Below are 21352 nucleotides of genomic sequence, written 5' to 3' on the forward strand. Positions count from 1 at the left end.
AAACCTGGGGAAAACCAAACTTGGGAGCTTTCCTGAGATGAAGGCCTCAGTTCCAAGCTGGGCAGTTTAGTTTCCAACTGAGCCATCGGGAGAGTTGCATTCTGGAATTATTAACTTAAATATGTAAACTAGAAGTCTCAGTTCCCACACAGGACAAAGAAGATTGTGGATTTCAAAATGTATGTCCTAAAATTCAAAGAGAAACGGTCAGTTGCTAACTTGCAAAAGGAAAAATTCTCTCAACTTCAGACATTATTTAATAAGACAGTACAAAGGCAAACGAGCCACTGAGGATTCCATCCCTCCTACATGTTCTGTCTAGTTCAATACTACTTATCATTTCTATCAAACCTACATTAACCATAATGTACATTATTGCTTCTGTTCGCCTACATACGTTCTGAAATCTAGGTCTTGGTGACTCACCGACAAGTACACTGTTCATTCCAGACATACTTCCTCCTTCTTGGGCAAACATATAAACAGTTTGTGCACAGTGAGCGCTCATTCAAGGCACACTATGGGGCGAATCAACTGAATATAACCCACCCATGACTTGGGCTTGCTCAATGCTAATACTCGATTTGAACATGGAGAAAAAGAGCCCATTTGAAGTATGCCCAACGTCAATGGTGACAAACTTCACCCCACCCCACCCCCCCAAAAAAAATTCACTGAATCAACATGGCTGAAAAAACAAATACTAAATTCTGCTGCTTTTTCTTTAAAGTTATTCTTCAAAAGGGCAAATTAACACACTGAACACTGAGTGCAAGTTTTCCCTACGTGCTCATCTGAATACAGAATTCACTGTGCAGCCTGTCTGCAGACAATGCTATGCTGTTGATAAATGGGGTTCAATCCATTTTACTCACGTTTAAGAATATCTTCAGAGGGAAATCTGACTTTCCAGATGCAACTGTTATAGAAGCCATTGGGGGTAAAAAAAGATGTCCCAGTGATTTAAGGAGGGTTGGTTATACATGTAGATAGAGGAATATGTGGCATGTATCACAGCAGAGCAGAGAGAAAGCGAACATTGGATTTATAATATTTTCAAACCACAGATGCTTTTGTTTCCCTACATTGGCATGTGCCAGCCTGCAGTCAACCACTGCTTGCTCGCTCGCTCCCTTCTCCACCACCGACCCCCCCCACCCCGAAGCCGTCCCTGCTCAAGAAATGAACCTGTTCATCGGGCTTCTGTGCAGCTGCCCACATTTCTGACGTGCCATCACCTCAGTGTCGTGTCAACAGCCTCTTTGTAGGCCACACCAGCTGCCCAGTTAGGGTGGGAATTTAAGACAAGAGATAACCATGTACGATTTCGAACTGCTGACCTGAAGGTCTGGTCTGGGAAGTTTATGCTTCCGTCACTCTCAGCTTTTTCAATGAATTACAAGGAGGTTTTGAGAAACCAAAATAATGCTTTTCAATAAGTGACTGAGTATCAGGCAAACCACTGAAGTTAATTCTAACTTCAAACTGAACACAAGTTCTATCACTCATGTTCTACTTAGAAAATTCCATCTAAATCCTAGTTAGTTTCGAACTCGAACTGAAACACTGACGACAGATATTAGGTCTCTCCCCAAACTATTCTGACCTCCATCCTACATCTGCACAATTGTGTCTATAACCCTTCCGTAACGATGTGATATAGTTTCAACAAAACAGTAGTGACTTTACAAAGTGTACACATTTTCTGAACATAACTTTTTTTTAAAAAAATTAGTCATATAAATACATTTTTTGATCAGCTGGGCATCTAGCACATGCAGAAATTAATCACCAGGTAAAAGAGTCTCCATACCAAGATGTTGAGAAATCTACACAGGTAGAGATTGTTTGCTGATTATGGAGCCTGTTCACTCTCTCTCCCTTTTGACCTCTTCAAAATAAGGCACACCACATTTAACCAAGTCCCAAAAGCTTAGCCATAGGCTGGCAAGAGCCAAGGCTAAGGCCCCCTAGCAAGCATTGCGTAATGCTGGAGTTTAGCCAGCTAAAACCATGCACTTCATCAGTACAGAGCATTGATCAACATTCCCACTGCTTGTCCAAGCCAAGATCACCTTACCCATTAAGACATTGGCTTGCATGGTTACCGAGAGTAGAATGGGAAGAATCCCCCCTCCCAGTGACAGGTCTACCCACCAGGTTCCATTAACGAGCCTAGCATCATCAGTACCCTGCGTATCTGCCTGGCTCAGGTATTGGTTTACTGGGTCCACCACAGAGAGTTGACCTGGTTCTCATCTTCCATTGCCGGGTGCGTTAGGACAACCTCAACCTCAGATCCCAGTTACCTCCTCTTCCACCAGCACTCTCAAGGATAGGTCGTACAAGGTGGTGAGCAAGAACACAGATGTGAAACAAATCTGGCAGCTGAATTTTTAAAAAAAGTTAACTCCATCTTCATTTTATTGCTACAAACTTTGAACTGCTTATTCTTAGTGTAGAACAAGTCTCAGGGTTTAAAGGGTTGTGGACCCAGCATCCACCCTAAGATGTACCTCCCAGTAATTACGTCATGTTCTTTAGTTGAAGTGGAATATCCTGAATAGGCATTAAATTCATATTGAAATTATTCAGCCAGGAACTTTTTGTGGGGTGGAGGGGGGGGTGAAGGAGGGAGAGTGGAGGGGAAAGACTCACTCAGAGGGGCCAACAAGTGATCTGATCATTTAAATTCTTAATTAGCATTAAGTTCCCAGTTTGCTGTGTTTCTTACATTGCTTAATTCTATTTATTGGACAGCGACTTTTTTTGGCACAAAAAGACGGTTTCAATTAGGAGCAGATTGTAGTTCAGTCTCACTTGTCCATTTCTGAGCAGGCAGCAAAGAGCAGCTGCGTTTACACTGCCCCGGCTCCACTTTATCCAGCTCACTTCAATTTGAAATGGTGCAAGACAAAGTCCAAGACTTGCTTAAGCTTTTCCACACAATAAGTTAGCATTTTAAAAGCCAAAATGCAAGGGCTCAAAATTGTGGTTATAACATTAAAATCAAAATCAATAATGAAAGCAACAGTGAGCCATAAGATGTGACAAATAGTGCTGTAAATCAGATACTCTGGTCTATTAAGCTTATTGGCAACGACTTGCATTTATATAGTGCCTTTAACGTAGTGAAACGTCCCAAGGCGCTTCACAGAGCGATTTCAAACAGAGTTTTGTTTAAAAACGCTAGAAAATTAAACTGCACTCCATTACATTCAAGGCAGAGTGCAGAACTTGAGGGAAAAACTGAACCTCAAGGTTTGATGCCTATTTCCAGTCTCTCCATCAAGGATTAAACTGCTACAAATACAGTATCACACATCCTCCTTCAATTATTTTGCTTATTAGAACGCTTCAACTCTATTTCACCTGTCTTACACAAAAGGAAACTTATAACCTTATTCCAACAGAGCTGGCACAGAGCCTGGCCCCAAAAAAAACCATAACAAAGCTGATGACATCATCGTGGCACCAGGCTCCACTGCAGAGTCAGGCCTCTCCAGTTGCCAGTGAATTAGTTGTAATTAAATAATTAAACAAACTAATTCATTAGTTTCTGTAGATAGCTTGTGTTTTTCTACTGTATAGAATCCAGGTGTGGCAAACGTTACATAAATCCTGAAGCAGAGCCTTAATGTTATATGGTTAGGCTTCTTCGAGATTATAGACCCGAAACATAATCCCGAAAGAGCACGATTTCCAGAGTTTGAGAAAGGAGACTTGTGGACATACTGCAGAACCTAGTAAGGTTTCCAGAAACAATGTTGGGATCATTAGTAGCCCACAGACAGAAACAAAAGCAGTGGGGGACTGGTCTAGAGGGACAAATCCCTGCAGACCTGAAGAAGTGAGTCCAAAGGCAGCAGAAACAAACTATAGCCCCACTCATGTAACCACAGTGCAAGATAAACTGTCATGTAACCACAGTGCAAGATAAACTGGACTAGGAACCATTTTGAAAATTGTAGTCCTACTGAAATATAAGGGAAAGCTTGAATTAACACAAGAAATTAGAAAGTTACAGGATTCCCCCCCCCCCCTTAATAAGGGTACAGAGCCATTTACCTCAATAAACTTTCCAAATGAAATATTGTCTGAGATTTATATGGGATAGACTGTGGTGCTTAAATTGAGACTGACATATGTTCAAGGTCAACAGCAATAAAGAACACCAAATTGTAAAAGGGAGTACTTTTATTGCAGCTGTTATTCAAACACTAAAGTGAAGCCATACATCAATATTGTAATTTTGACGGGTAGAATAACTGATTGTAAAACTTTTCTGCTGCTTTTTATTTCACTGGACTGTAATTTGCTTTAATACCCCTTTCTGCTGGCCTATTTATTTGCCTGTCTTAATCGCTTTTGCTAATTATTAATCACTTGTACTGTTCTTTTGGACTCTTGGACAAATAACTCCAACAAACCCTGCAGCATGAATTGTACTCCAATGCTTTGGATCGACTGTTATAACAAATGCTGAAGCAGCTACTACTTCCTCTTAAAATATAAATGGGATAAAAAGGGAATGCAAAGCAAAGCTATACAATCAAAAAGCTCACAATACATTAGCTGCAGGACCGATACTCATTATCTCCCACATACGCCAACATCTTAACTCCTGATTGTACACAACCACATTTTTGATTTCACTGGGAAAATTTTCGGTAGCTTGCCAGCGCGCAGAGTTCTCCTGACCTTGATCCCGTGGAGTGGGCAAAGCCACTGAGTATAGAGTGCACGGTGCTATAACCAAGAGTATATGTAAATGTATTCAACACATGACCTGGAGAGAAGGCAATGAGCTGCTTTTCCCACTGTAAAGTACTGGGTTACTCATTAACTTGCACATGACTATTGAGGTCCCACTAAACCTAATGACTAACCACAAAATCAATTTTATTTGAATTACTGGTCAAAAAAGGTTTTTAGTGCACTAACCAACACCTAAATGGTACCAGAAGTCTATAATACTACAATACCTAACAAGAAATTGCTTTGTAGAAGCTTCGATCAGGCTTACTAGATTTCCTTTCAGGGTAAACTTAAAAATAAGGTACTGCGATTATGATAATTAATCACAACAAACTGGCCATAAAAGCTTCCATTCCCCTCCCCCCTCACTAATTTGCTGTCAATTTTATCTCAAGGCATTGACACCTTCCTGTACTACGATACCACGCGCATCAGATATCCTGAGCTACCTGTCCCAACCCGTCATTAGTCACGTGCGGGCTTCAACAAGTGTAGATATGCTATTTAACAACAGCGGGCTTCACAACTCAATCCCATCAGGAAGCTGCATCCCATCTCCTACCCCCATGCCCCCAAAATCCCCAGACAGCAACCAGGTACAAGAGCTCGAACTGATTCTCCCCTCTCTAATCTAGGGGTGCTGTGACCAACAGTGGCCTTCTCACCGCTAACCCAATTAAGATCAACTAACTCATCCCAGACTAGGGATTGAACCAGAGGGCATCCTGGTCTGTATGGCTCAGATAAGTAAAACCATTGTTTTCCATATCAATTATTTTAATTATGGTTCTGTGATTAATTTACAATTAAGGCCTGTAAAAATTTCACCCAATGAGTAAAATGTTCCTTTCAAGTAAAACTGGAGAGAATGGGAATTGTGCTTTTGCAGATATTCCCTTTAAGCAGGATACCCTTTAACACCTCTAATCCTGTAATGAAATGTTGACATTGATTTGAATGGCAGACAACTCTCAAAGGGTCAATCTGGTTTTTAAAAAAAAGGCCTGAGGGGCTCATAAAGAGAGCCCATCCCTCACTAAATTGAAACAACCCACCTTGAGCCAGGCTCATGTTGCAGCCCACTAGCCGAGAACAAATAGACACTCCCATCCCCACGATGAAAGGAAAACAGCTGTCCGAGGCCACCAAGCCATGACCTACGCAGTGTGGAAAATAGACGCTGGAGAGAGTGATTCCTTAGGACAAGTCACCTGGTCATCAGCTGTTCCAAGGTGAAACCATGCGGAGCAAATTCAGCTCAATCGTTCACATAAATCAAAAGTGGAATACTGCGGATGCTGGAAATCGGAAATAAAAACAGAAAATGCTGGAGAAGCTCAGCAAGTCAGGCAGCATCTCTGGAGAAGGAAACAGAGTTAACGTTTCAGGCTGGAGATGTTAAACGAAAAGTCTTTGGTCTGAAACGTTAACTCTCTTTCTTTCTCCACAGATGCTGCCTGACTTGCTGAGCTTCTCTAGCATTTACTGTTTTTATTTCAATTGTTCACATATCCAGCCCCTGAATCCCATACAACCCCAGTCAGATGCAGATGTGCTGGAATCAGTAGAATAAAAGCCTTTTGAGAGAGAGAGAAAAAAATAAAAACAAAACTTCCGTGAAGGTCACACACCCTATTTGTCTCTTAGGAAATCAGTTTTCTGAAAGGAGTTTGCAGACTACACTTTGCATGTCAATAAACAGAAGTTACCACCAAATCAGGTGAATCGTCCAAATTCATCACACATTGAACTCCTCATTCAAAAACTTTATTTGTTATGCTATGCTGCCAGTAAGATTGCGTCCACGCTGGGTTGTGCCACCTAGTCTGCTTTGTCCTAATTATTTCCCTCAAAATGAGCCATCCAAATTCATAACAGCGACTGCCAACCAATCTGAAGCACAGGAAGCCAATAGAAAGCACTGGTAGATTCCCCAGCTATTTCAAAGGAGATTTAAGCAAGGTGATCTCAAATGGTAATAACCCAGTGTAGATGCAATATTCTGTGATAAAACACAATGGGTGGGTGGGAAAGAGAGAGAAAGAGGCCGAGTTGGCAAGCTCAGACATTACCATTGTCCGATTACAGTGCCAAAGTGTAGTCTGGAGTACTAAGGTGTTTTAGAGTATTTAATAAAAAGGGCTGAAATTTTTGACTGCCAATTAGCACGATTTGTAAATTAACAACCACCCCCTGCCCCACCAAATTCTGGAACTGCCATGGCGTGACTGTGGATAAATCTCACTTCCAGAGAAAAACTCCCTTCACAGCACTTGAGACATGCTAAGCGCCACTCTCAATCAGATTGCAACCTTCAAAGCTCACAACATCAGCAGCTTTGTGCACAAGTTAATGCCTCACAAACATGCGTATCCACCAGGACAGCAACTCAGATGACAAACGAGCCGACGGGTTAAACACCATTAAGAACTACTGGCTGAAAAACTCCCACAAGCTAAGTAAGAATTTCACTCCAAAGGCCCAGTGCTAAAAAAGCTTTGAATCAATTGTGATGGCAAAAATCTGTCACTAGTCACATTTGCATTGGTGAATATTGTAACAGTTTAACCTGTGCAGACTCTTTTGCTTAAACATTTTCACATAGTTAAAATTTCACCTCTGATCGCCCTGATGTGAATGTCTAATCAGCAGACTAAATTCACACACACACACACACACACACACATATACACACATATCACGAATGATACGTTGTTTCAGGACGGAGGCAAAGACAGAGTATTGGCTGTGGAGCTGAATTCAGATAAAGTAAATTCAATCGTAAACAAGAAAACACATTCTGCATTCATTACAGAATCAAAAAAAAGAGTAAAGACAATGTCAGCCACGATGGTATTTTCAAGACCAGTTCATTGCTCCCAACGTCCACCCACCAACACTAAACACCTTCCTTTCCTCAAACCATAATTGTGAACTACCAGATTGATACACATTTGCCCGAAAATGGGACCAATGGGAGTTTTTTTTTTAAAGTGGTAGGTAGATAAACTTATGCTTGACTGAAAGCAGTTCATCCATGTTAAAACAGGGCTGCATCTAACTCACCCACTAACAGAGTTCTACAAACAGGGCAAACACCTTAGTTGCTCTTGCACCCTGTTCAACCTACCTGCTTTATAGTAGTGCAGAGACCAATCCAATATATAGCAGGTTGGCAGAGTTCAGTGGAATGAAACAGTAATAAAACATAGACCAGTGCTGCACAGTCTATCCCTAGTATAAATATTCATGTGGTTTTAAATCAGTGCTAAAACTCTACAGCAACCACCATAGGCATGGAACACTGTTAAAATTCATGATTTCATATTTTAGTGTGGGCCTACCTGATCTACAAACGGAGCTCCTACTTGAATGTAGTGCAAAGCAGCTTGGCTTTCTTTTGCACTAGCACCCAGTGTGACAAATATGATCTTGCACTGGTTATATTGTGTAAATAAAGCCATACAAAAAGGAGAAAAAAAACTATTTTTGCTTTCTGTTGGACTCTCCAATTTATCCAGTAAGCAGATGAGCCATATGACCAGAAGTTCCAAGTTTTAACACCTGAAAGAAAATAAAAATTAAAAAAAGCATGCATGCTTTATTGTATCCAGAACGACTAGATGTAAAGACATGCTATGTGACTGACATACTTAAGTATGATATTATTAATTGCCAAATCTTTGCTGGTAGAATCTCCTACTATCACTGCCAATTGAGGCGTAATGCCGCAATAAAGAGCTACAGGAATCACAAGAGCCAGCTGGCTCAAGACAGATGAGAAAACTCCTGCAAGACCTAGCTTGCCCTCAGTGTTTCCCTGTATCTTTAGATTGATAGGAACACCTTGAAACTCAACTAAACTGAAACCATGCGTCAACAGCAGCACCAATGCAAAGTCCTTCTCTTCATGTTTTGGCTTGTTCCCAATCAGATGCTGTTTGAATTTTCTTTTCACCCGCATAGCGTCTCTTTACAAATTGAACCATACACCAGGTTACGTTATTGGGGCTAGATTTGCACTATGCAAAATATTGGGACAGTTGGAACAGCAGCAACCACAAAAAGGGAGTAAACAAAACAGAACACTGACCCCACCTAAACCTGAATTTCTCAATGCCTTCCAGGCACTGTGTCTCCCTGCCCCTATTAGTTCTGCTTTCTCTCACTAACAATCTCTTCCCCCACAACTCAAATTGCGCCAGATTCACTAAGGTGCGTGATTAGCCTAATAAGGCCCAATCTACCTACATTAACCATCAGCACAGAGTATAAATTTGGACACTGACACACACAGTGCCCAAGAATCTCTCTCCCCAGGAGAACCGTTTACACTGAGGTATTCAGCACCAATAGCATTCAGCGTCATAAGAGAAATATTTTCAAGGCATATTGGGTGAATTGGTATCAACAGATTTCAGAGAAGAAAAGCTCCCCAAAACCAAATGTTCGATGATAATTTTAGTTATCACCTCAAATTGCTCTCACCAGCACAGACAGCTTGTAACTACTAGCTCAAAATACCCTCTCCAGATACTAGCCAAGTTTGGAAGGACTAGATCTATAATTGTATTGCTGGGTGTTTTATCACAGTACAAGTGGACACCACCCAAAATGTCATATACCAATTATATTTTATTGAACTGTTAGTGATCCAATTAAGTCATGATGTGGAGATGCCGGTGATGGACTGGGGTTGACAATTGTAAACAATTTTACAACACCAAGTTATAGTCCAGCAATTTTATTTGAAATTCACAAGCTTTCGGAGGCTTCCTCCTTCCTCAGGTGAACGTGGAGACTTCCTCCTTCCTATTAAGTCATAACATACAAGGGTAGGGTGAATTTGTCTCACTAAAACAAAGTTGCTTTTATATATTAAGTCCATACCCAGGACGGGTGGCACCAGCTCCCAATGCCAGGGAGCTGTACTGCCAGCTTCAACCCAAAAATAAACTTGCTGGGATTCGCCAAGGCGGCTGCCAGGAAGGCCTGGTTAAATGGTGGGTCTTCCTAGCTGCCCGTCTTTCTGAATCATGTTTTGGAGATGCCGGTGATGGACTGGGGTGGACAAATGTAAGGAATCTTACAACACCAGGTTATAGTCCAACAATTTTATTTTAAAATCACAAGCTTTCGGAGATTATCCCCTTCGTCACATTCCTCACCTGATGAAGGGGATAATCTCCGAAAGCTTGGTGATTTTAAAATAAAATTGTTGGACTATAACCTGGTGTTGTAATATTCCTTACATTTCTGAATCAAGTCAACATTACTTCTGGGTGAAGCCAGCTGTGCAAGAGCCAGGTGTCAGGGGTTTTGTGGGTCTTAGCTCAAAATAACAGCAACCTAAAACAGTTAACGGAACACACATGCATAGTTTTATTTGATCAGAAAAAAAAAATGATAAAGACTGAGATGCGATACTCAAATGAACAGGAAATGCACCAGCACGTTCCAACATTCAGAAGAGAAGCTAGCATTATGTGCTTAAAAAGGTGGCCAAGGAAAACCCAAAAAAGCCGTGCAAAATAATTAACAATTCAGCCTTTGACTGCTGCCGGCAAGCATACCTTTACCACAATATGCTGAATGTACAAGGATTGATAAGAATCCACAGGCTTTCTAAACAAAATGATTTAGTTTGCCCAAAGGCCCAAAGGAAATATCTGCAGGATCAAAGACTTGAGGTCACATTAAGTGTTAGCTTCATAGGGCACAGTTCCTCATCAAAAAAAAGTCATACATCCATGTCTGATTTGTAAAACTCTGCATGAATTCTTCAATTAAAAGGGAACCAATAAACCATGCACAAGTGTCCAATTGAACTCTTATTGGTATCGCAAATGCCACCTCGTCGTAGTTGGTTTTGTAACAGCAAGATCAATTAAATCTGCACAGTTACAAAATGGGTTAGAATATGTTTCTTTTCAAATTGAATTGGAACTGATCATTGACCCACTGTAAATCATTGGGGGGGGGCGGGGCATGCATTGGACCGTAATGAGCAGAGAACCATTAGCAGCAAATCAATATCTGCAAACATATTTCACATACCATCAACCATTCTGGTAAAAATTTATAAATTTAAATTGGCTATTTGCAGAGATAAGTAGGTGCGCACATCTACAGTGGAAAGCTTTTAATCCTTTGAGAGTGGAGACAAACAGACGATTACAGCTGCAGGCATCTTCTGCTCAAGCAGTGGCGTGTAACTTGACATTTGCAGGTCAAAGCTCGAACTGAGATTTTCAGACTAGAAAGCTTCTGCCTTTACCCGATCAGCTAGCGATAAATAAATACAAATATATCATCGTTTATAAGCTGCCACTGGCCCAAAAAAAACCAAACTTACTTCACTTTATCCAAACTATTCATTAATTACTGCCTCACGTGCCGGGCAGACAACGGTTGCACTGATTCCAGTGTAATGATGTTAAACCAGAGACGAACGGCCTGTTCCAGTGAAGTATCTTCCTCTGCTTTCCTCCATTTCCTTGACTGAACATTGGCCCAGCTCCCATCCCATGTTGCTTTTGCCTGACAGTTCATGTCCCGTCTCACACTGCAAGCCCACGTTTATCACCACTTTTTCTGCCCTCAGCCATCTGGCTGCGATACTCTTACATAAATACAATGATTTTTTTTTTAAATAATCCAGCCAATCCTGTAGCTCTCAAACTTTTCTGTGCAGTGACCCTCTACAAATTTTGACACGTGCCCAGGATCCCACTACCCTAACTTCAGAAAGCCATTGTCAGTAATCCATTGGCAAACTTGTATACAGTAAATAATAGTTATTAGTCAACTAATAATCTCAAGACCCCCCCCCCCCCCAACCCCATGAACCACAATATTCCCTGGGGTCCAGGAACCCCAGTTTAAAAACCTATGCAATGGAGTTGTGTATTTTTTTAAATAACAAACTATATTGAATCTAAAGGGCATTCTTGTGTATCTTGATCAAGATTTCAGTATAAAACTTTACACATTACACTATAGACTATTAACAGCACAGGAACATTCAGCCCAATAGGTCTATGCCAGTGTTTATACTCAACACAAGCCACCACCTTACTTCATCTCACCCTATCAACATTACACTGGCCTTCCCTTTCTTATAATGGTGTACCTAAAACCATGCGGACAATAACTGATGTAAATTCCCCCCTCCCAACATCTTGGAAGCACATGGATTCCATTGAAGGGGTAATTCATTTGAGCAAAAATTGGAAGAGTGACTGTTCTTCTGCATAATTAATAACATTTAATTAAATTTGAAATTGCATGAACACAGGGCTTTGAGACATGTCAGTTCCAAGAACGCAATTTTATTAGCACGTCATTAGTTATGAAGAAAAACATCCCCACCACCACCATTTTTCATTGATAGAAACTGAACCCACCCACGCACATCAGTTAGTGCTAAAACAGCTGCAATGACTGCTTCATTTTGATCCCAATTTAACTAGATGCAGCATGAAGAACAAACAAGAGTTAACGTTCGGGAGAGTTTAAGCTGTATTTTAAAAACTAGATGTTCTATTCAACCGCCTTGCCGAAAGAAGCAAAAGAAAGTCACCATTCAAAAGGATTAATTTGCTTCAAGCACTTCACTTCCCCGATTGACGACCCACGTCTGCTGCTTTTATGTTTGGAACATAATTTGCATCAAAGAAAACTACTCTCGAGGAGCCAGCTCTGCATTTGCTGTTCATACAGATGATTAGAAACATTTGTGATTAAAACTAAGGACGCAAATTATCGACAGAGAAATTTTCATCCGTTAAATTTGAAAAAGTGTAGCTTTATTGAGTTTTGTTTTAAAGCCAACTGGTTGTCCATTTAATTTCCTCCCCTCACGCTTTCATTCATAAATAAATCAACAGCAGAGATCTGCAAATCCAGCCAGAGGAATCCTGCTATTTTAATGATCATTAAGGCTTTAGCCTCGCAAAGCACCCCCGTGTGGGTAAACCATGAAACCAGCAGAAATCTATTCCTATCAATCCTCACTCAGCCCTTTTCCATCAGCCGTCAAGAGCGATGACACAGACAGACACACGCAGACAGAGACACGCAGACAGAATCGACACAAACAATTACACCGTACATAATTTATGAAAGCGAGCTGCAGTTAGAAATGGGCACACAAGCAGAGCATGTGCGGCCACTTTTAAGAAAGAAACTCGAGCCAGGCCACAGACTCTAATGTAATGAAGATGTGACGGTTGCACGGAGCCCAGTGGGTTCACGGGGAGATCGTGTCATTGTTTTCTGCTGCCACCAGCAAACAAGGATCGAGTCTAGCCCCGAGCAATTCATTAATAATACGCCTGGGTTCAACTGCTGAGAAAGAGATAAAAGGGAAATGGGCCGTTTTGAATGATTGTAATTTTCCCCTCAATTATTTCCGAGTGACTGACATTAATGTAATAAAATCTGGATTGGTTGTGAAGAATCTTCCCCATTCTAGTCGCAGCCCAAATAATATAAAGCAACTGATCTGTGGAGAACAGTAGCAAGTTGGACTATAAGAACTTAAAAACAGTAGGCAATATGCTTCCTATTGCTGATAATTTGCACAGCAAAACTTAGAGAAAAATCGAGTTACATTATTTTATGATCGATTTTTTTTTGTGGCTCTTTTTGGAATAAGAGTCACAGAAATTTGAGGTTTTCCTGAATTTAGTTTTGACGAGGGAACCTTTCACTCCCCAGTTTCCTTGGAGTCTATGCAAACTACGGGCTACCATAACCCTACGTTTCGCCTTTCCGCAGTTGGTTACGTGCAAAAACATGTCGTGCATCAGTTGCAAATGTACCGTTGCAATAAAGAATGCGAACAGTACAGTGGAGCATTGCTCTAAACAGGCCTGTACAGAGAGAGAAACAAGAAAGCCCAGGGGCATCTCCATTTCCTCTTCCTAACCCCACGCCCAGCCCCGGCAAGTACCCATAACTGTCTTAAAAGGGAAAGGTCTCCCGTCTCAGTATCAAACACGTTCAGCTTTTTATTTCAAGAGACAAGTTACGATCGAAGCGGATACGAAGCGTTAAAAAAATCTGTACAAATTCAAACCCCGGTGTTATTTGTGGGTCCCACCTTTTTATATTAAAATAATCGTACGGAACGTCGAATCTAACGCCGATTCTCCACAATTTACCCAACACTGATCGGATTGATACACGTCGCCCTTCAAATACTCTTTTAAACTAAGGTTTCAATTAAACTATACATGATTTAAAATCAAACTCCGGTAGAATAATCCCACAGCCGCCAGCACCAAACTTTACATCCGGCAATGCAGTGTCTGTATATACTGTAACTAACACGCACCAAATACCAAATACGCACCAGATCCTATTTATCCTCTTATGCATCACATTTTGCATATATTTATACACACACACACACCAATGATCTGAATCTAGTACTAAACAGACCAAGGCAAGAGGAGCAGCCGATCCCCTTATCCCCGACTCGGTGCTAGGTTTTGAGAAGTTGTTCCAAGTTTTACCTGAGAAACTCCTGCAGGCAGGTGTCGCAGAAGCGGTGGCCACAGGTCGAGACTTGCACGGGTTCCCGCATCGGCTTGTTGCACAGAGGACACTGAAAGCGGCGCTTCGGCTTCTCTAGAAACTTATAATCGTAACCGGGCATGTTTGTATGTTTTTTTTTATATAAAAGAAACACGAGGATGTGAACAGTGCCGATCGCTAATTAATTTTAATTTAAAGATATATTAAGACAGGGTGAGATTACTGGGTCCGGTTGGGTTTTATGGCTGAGCTCCAATTTCTAAGGTACAGGCGGTTTAAGAAGCAAGCAGCCAGCTCTCCCTCCGGCCGGCTCTGAATGGAGAATGCCCGGTCTGTTGATGTTTGGAGGTGATTTTCCTGGAGGAGGTTCACGTGTTATCGAGGGAGGAGGAGATTCAGCAATTACACTGCTGACAGCGCGTCCCCGGGTCCTAGTGACAGAGACGTTACACGTTGTTACTGAGATTCTCCTTAGCCTTTCTGTACGAGTTATTTCTTTAATTTAAATGACTGAACACATTTATAAAGACACTTCTAGATAGCCTGAAAATGACAGATTCGTGCACTCAATCTTAGTGAGCTGTAATTTTAATAATTTTGCATATAAAAATTAGTCTCTGGAAGTATACAGTATTAAGTATATCATCTAACCCAATCAGCATATCCTTCTCTCTTCCTTTCTCCTTCATGTACTTATACAGTGTTAAGTATACCGTATTAGTTAGGTATACAGTATATAATATTAAGTATACAGTATTGGAAGACTAAGTACGGCATTGTTGGCTGGTATCTATAGAATTACAAATGCTACATATTTATTGACAACTGAATTTCTTGTATCGGCGCCGCTGTTGTTTCCATCACACTCTTCCCATTACGGTTAGAGTTAGCGAAAGGACAGCCAGTTGCCTTGTTTCAGGGTTAAATGAGCACAAAACAGCCCCTTGTCTCGGAACATCCTGCCACATTAGCAAAAAAAAAACGGCAGCTGCATCTCTACCCTTAACCCGACTCAGTCGGAAGCAGAGAGCGGGATGCCAAAGTTAAAAGGTTATTTCTAATAGACATTCCTTTGTAAGCAGTGCTGGGCGCCAACTCATTTCATTCATTATCCTAAACAGCTTTATATTTTTTTAAGAACATCGAGCGACTGTATACTATCCGGATATATATTCAGTCCTTTGTCCTGGTAAACAAGCGAGACTCGGGCCCCGACTGACCATTTCCAACAACTGTGGGATTTCCCCCCCTGCTGTGAATCATGGAACTGCTGTTTTTCAAATCCCTTCCCAGGCTCTGTGGGAGTGATGAGATTCGATAACTTTCATTACACCAACTCAGCACTTCAAGCTATCGGAACTGCATTGCTCCACAGCATAAATATTGCATACTAACTGGGAGCGAGATTAAACATCTCGGTCGTGTTTCATCTCGGCTGGCGGGTAGAGAAGGGAGCTGGAAGCTTGAAGTTACGTTTAAGATGAATATCGGATGACACGTTAGTTAGTCTTAAATCAAATCAAAATCTTGACACTAATTTAAGGATATACATTTAAGCAAAAGTACATCTCGAAGCATATAACATTTTAAAACTGCCTCTCTAAATACTAAAATGCATCATTTGAAGGTGAACGGTTAACAGGGCTGAACTTGTTATGTAAATGAAGATATCAACGTTGACGATTAGGTGGGGCTGCTGACCAACCATTCACTTTACAAGGTGGGGCTGTAATTGGTTTCGTCAGAGAATAGACTCAGGATTTTATCATCTGACTGTACTCATTAATTGTTGCTATAGTTACCTAGCTTTGTTTCACATTCATAAAATAATAAAACCATCTAGACAATGGTTTGCATCGCAACTTTATTAACAGCACGCAGGAATGATTTGAACTGCCACGATTAGAAAATCTTTTGAGAAAACAAAATCAAACTTAAAAGACGTGATGAACTTGTTTATTGTTTATTTGATGTTTCCTTTTTGTTTCTGATTATACTCCTGCAGCGTTGCTCATGCATGCTTGTGACGTTTAGCTGTGTCAATCTGACTTGTCCATTTGCAGCTCATTTTTCTGTGGGCAATTCCAGGTACTCGACCGAGGTCGGTTAATGAGCTGCTTGCAAATTCCAATGTTATGCTTCGCATGGCGACCATTACATAATAGATTCAAGACCTTTTGTATGTATACACAGAGCCCTTAGACAACATGATACATATTGGCTTTGAGGAGTCATCGAAGGAACCAAATATGTTACGGTGTGACAAATTTTCAGAATTGGAGAAGGATTACATCTGGAATCACGAAGCTGATGTCTGTCGCTTTGTCTCAATAGTGGAACTCTTGCCTCTGAATCAGAAGGTTTTGGGTTCAAATCCCACTCCAGGGCTTGGGCCCCCTAATCTAAGCTCGACACCATCCAGGACAAAGCAGCCCGCTTGATTGGCACCCCATCCACCACCCTAAACATTCACTCCCTTCTCCACCGGCGCACTGTGGCTGCAGTGTGTACCATCCACAGGATGCACTGCAGCAACTCGCCAAGGCTTCTTCGACAGCACCTCCCAAACCCACAACCTCTACCACCTAGAAGGACAAGAGCAGCAGCCACATGGGAACAACACCACCTGCACGTTCCCCTCCAAGTCACACACCATCCCGACTTGGAAATATATCGCCGTTCCTTCATCGTCGCTGGGTCAAAATCCTGGAACTCCCTTCCTAACAGCACTGTGGGAGAACCTTCACCACACGGACTGCAGCGGTTCAAGAAGACGGCTCACCACCACCTTCTCAAGGGCAAGTAGGGATGGGCAATAAATGCCGGCCTCGCCAGCAACGCCCACATCCCATGAACGAATTTTTAAAAAATCTAACCTGCACTTCAGGACAGTATTGAGGGAGTGCTGTGTTGTCAGAAATGCATTCGTTCAAACAAGACATTAAATCACAGCCCTGTCTGCTACTTCAGGTCGATGTAAAATATATCATGACACTATTGGTGTCATGGCCAGCAATCGTCATTGCACTAAAACAGATTAATTAGTCAATTAACAACAAGAAACACTAGCATTTATATAGCGCCTTCCACGACCTCGGGACATCCCAAAGCACTTTACAGTCAATTAATCACTTTTGAAATGTAGTCACTGTTGTAAGGCACGTGGCAGCCAATTTGCACACAGCAAGCTCCCACAAACAACATGATAATGACCAGACAATCTGTTTTAGTAAATATTGGCCTCCCCTGCTCGTCGAAATAGTACAAAGAGGGTATGTTACGTCCACCTGAAAGGGCAGACAGGCCTTGGTTTAACATCTCATCCCAAAGATGGCACCTCTGGCAATGCAGCACTAAAGTCTTTGGTGTGCGATTTGAACCCACAGCCTTTTGACATAGGCGAGAGGGCGAGCAACTAAGTCACAGCTAACACATTTACTCATTGCTGTTAGTGGAAATACTGTGTGCAAGGTGGCTGCCATGTTTGCCTACGTAATTTCAGTGATTGCGCATCAAAAGTAATTAATTGGCGGTGAAGTCCAGAAGATACAAAAGGCGCTACATAAATAGACGTTTCTTGCTCCATTACGGATAGTAATCAAACTGCTGTGTATTTATACCTTTTGTGGCATATTTCCAGGATTGTCTTTTTAAAGGGAAGGAGGGGGAGGAGGAAGGTCTGTGATAGGGTGCAGGCAGGAATGGTTAAATGACTAAAGGGATGATTGTGCAAGGCAATGAAGGATGGTAATGGGACACGTAAAAAATCAAAAGTTGGGTCTAGCTGATGTGTAAATGGGTACAGCAGAACCATTACCAGCTCCTGCTATTAATTTTGAGTCTTCACCAAATTTTTTTTTAAAAAACTGACATCCAGTAAACAAGCTTCAGGGACTCTCGTAACATCTTCATCAACTTCTTGAAACCCACGTCAGAAAAATCGGACCAAGAGAATAACCTCCAAATTCAACTGGCCGCTTGGCAGAGAGACTAATTCCAGACTTTAGTCTTCTGATTAATAAATGTTACATCTATGTTTTTCTGCAACGTTGGTTTTACTTTCTTACTCTTTTGTGCCTCAATCCGAGTTATCTTTCGTCGGTTTTTAATGTATGGTCACATAAGCAAGAAAAGTACAGCATATTTTGAAAATGTAACAGGAAAATAATCTTTGATATTATGCTTCCATGTGACTCGGCACAAAAGTCCATTGTTTATATTGCCTAATGGTTCAATAGCATACAAGCAGCTTTCCTCTAATGCGTACTCTGGCCGGGACTGGCCACAAGGCGGCGAGCTTTCACAGCAACGACAAAGGCAGCGAGACAATATTCTCAAAATGCCAATCATCCTTTCAGTGCTTTTTTAAAAAATAATTATTGCGAGACAAATAGTTTGAAAAATTATGAAAAGTGCACCATGTTTTCTAATGTCTACTGCTTGTGAGATAATCCGAGATCGCAGTGTCAACCTCACACTAGTGCCTGACAATAGGTTAAAAAATAATTAATGATCTAGATTTAACATAGAGAACATTTTGTTCAAACAGCACTTCCTCTGTGCACCTAATATTTTTACATTTTCAGTTCTGACGAACCTGAAACGTTAACTCTGTTTCTTTCTCCACAGATGTTGCCTGACTTGCTGAGTATTACCAGCATTTTCTGTTTTTATTTTATATATTATACATTATACATTTTTAAGGTGGGTTGATAACCTTGATTTGCTGCGCATAGTTAGCACCTCATAAAAGATGTAAAACGGATTCTGATCAAGCCTCACGTGTGTTTTTGTTCAAGTTCCTCACGTACACACACCAAGAGATATCAATGAGCAGCCACTCTATTTGAAATGGGGGAGGGAGAGCGGACTGGACCTAATCAAATAGCATTCAGGTAACACAATGAGCCGCTATTCACCGTTAAGTGCTTTAAAATCAAGTGTTAATAATCGATGCATTTACTGAGAGGGTGTGAATTTTTTTTTAAAAAAGTGTTGAATATTTCAACAGCATTTACAACATCATCTTGCAGAAAACACTCATTCTTACTACTGGTCGATTGGTCGCCATGATGTTAAATGGCTAGTACCTCCAGGAAGTGCAGTGTATGTACTTGTGCACGGCACAAGTCTTAATTACTAGGTTCCAGATATGATTTGCAATAAGATCAAGGTGGATCCTTGGGACGTTTTACTACGTTAAAGGCACTATATTAATGCAAGTTGTTGTTGAACCCATCCCTGACTCTGACCCCCATCCCCATGAAAATATGCTAAAATTGGTGTTTTGTGTAATGCATTTCATAGTGTGGAGAACTATTATAGAATTGAACTCTCAAGCATAAAAATCATACTTTCAAGAGGCTTTTAGGTCTGATTTCTGAGTTTTACAGCTAGACAAAGAAAAAAACCAAAAAGGACTACAAATTATTGTGCTCTTGCAACACATATTCTCCAGAGCAATGTGAGTGAACAATAGTTAAGTGCCTGTATGGGCCACTCATGTAAACCTACCTTGGTGGAGGGGACAGCAGAACTGAGCCCAGCAAAGTTGATGGATAGTAAAACAAAACAAAAACTACAGATGTATAGAAAGACTGGCATGAATATAATACCTTTCATGAGCTCAGGATGTCCCAAGGTGCTTTACTGTGAATGAAGTACTTTTGAGGTGTAGTCACTGTTGTAATGTAGGAAACACGGTAGCCAATTTGCACACAGCAAGGTCCCACAAGCAGCAATGAGATAATGATCAGATAATTTGTTTTTCAGTGGTGTTGGTTGAGGGATAGATATTGGCCAGGACATTGGGGAGAACTCTCCTGCTTTTCTTCAAAAAATGATCTTTTACATCCACCTGAGAGGGCAGATGAGGCCTCAGTTTAATGTCTCATCTAAAAGACAGTGCAGCACTCCCTCAGTAATGCACTGAAACATTAGCCTGCATTATGTACTCAGGTCTCAGGAGTGGGACTTGAACCCACAACCTTCTGACGCAAGAGGTGAGAGTTCGACCCACTGAGCCACAGCTAACACCATGAAGGCCATACAGGAGATCCAGAGAAGAATCATACCTCAATATGAGTAGCAGGAACAATAAAAATACTCTTTTATATTGTCCATACTCACTGTTACTCTCTAGAGAAAGCCACCTCTGTAAATTGCTCAGCAAGTCACGCAGCATCTGTGGAGAAAGAAACAGAGTTAACGTTTCAGGTCGAAGACCTTTCGTCAGAACTGGAAGATGGTAAGGAGCTAACAGTTTTTAAGCAAGTACAGAGCCAGGGAAAGGGACAGAGGAGAGGAAAGAACAAAGGGGAAGGTCTGTGAGAGGATAGAGGAAAAGAGTGATTAAATGACAAAAGGGATGATGGTGCAAGGCAAGGAGGGTGGTAATGGGACAAGTTAAGAAACAAAAGATGGGTCTAAAGGAGCCATAAATGGCAACAGCAGAACCATTATCAGCAGGTGCAGTCTCACAAAAAGAGAAAAAAAATGGGAGCAGTGGTTCTGATCTGAAGTTAGTGAAATCAATGTTGAGTCCGGAAGGTTGTAAAGTGCCTAAACGAAAGATGAGGTGCTGTTCCTCGAGCTTCCGTTGAGCTTCATTAGAACAGTGTAAGAGGCCGAGGACAGAGAGGTCAGAGTGGGAATGGGACGGGGAATTTTTATGGATACGTGGAACATTCCTTGTTCTAGTCCTACTCAGGTCCCCCCACCCCACCTCTTTTCCTGGTACACTGATGACTGTATCGGTGCCGCTTCCTGCTCTCACCCCAAACTGGAAAATTTCATCAACTTTGCTTCCAATTTCCAGTAGAAATGCAGGGTGGCCGGCTCTCCATGTCTTCTTTCCTGAAACTGCCTCCCTTAATTTAACAGCACATTCATAGACCCAAATTCTCTTGTATTTGCGATGTCATCAGTTCCTCGAGTGGGGGGGGGGGGGGGGGGGGGGTTTCAATGGAATGCAAACAAAAGGAGTAGGTCTCCTGTCAGCCACACTCCTGGAAATATGAAAGTGCCTTATATGGCTCCAATTGATGCAATC

General features: G+C 41.4%; 2 protein-coding genes across 2 annotated transcripts in view; both read right to left on the reverse strand.

Annotated features, from left to right (window-relative positions):
- The window catches only part of LOC137299279 (TNF receptor-associated factor 4-like), an 85566-nt gene extending 70931 nt beyond the window's left edge, over window positions 1–14635 (reverse strand). Inside the window, exon 1 of the mRNA XM_067967942.1 lies at window positions 14280–14635. Within this exon, the coding sequence (XP_067824043.1) occupies window positions 14280–14422 (143 nt within the window). The 5' untranslated portion in view covers window positions 14423–14635. The remainder of the gene's footprint in view (window positions 1–14279) is intronic.
- A 5794-nt stretch (window positions 14636–20429) lies between these two features.
- The window catches only part of nek8 (NIMA-related kinase 8), a 60426-nt gene continuing 59503 nt past the window's right edge, over window positions 20430–21352 (reverse strand). The window contains exon 17 of the transcript XR_010968517.1: window positions 20430–20485. The gene's annotated coding sequence lies outside the window, so the exon portion shown is untranslated. The remainder of the gene's footprint in view (window positions 20486–21352) is intronic.

Source organism: Heptranchias perlo, chromosome 28 (assembly GCF_035084215.1).
Source record: "Heptranchias perlo isolate sHepPer1 chromosome 28, sHepPer1.hap1, whole genome shotgun sequence".
Lineage (NCBI taxonomy): Eukaryota > Metazoa > Chordata > Chondrichthyes > Hexanchiformes > Hexanchidae > Heptranchias > Heptranchias perlo.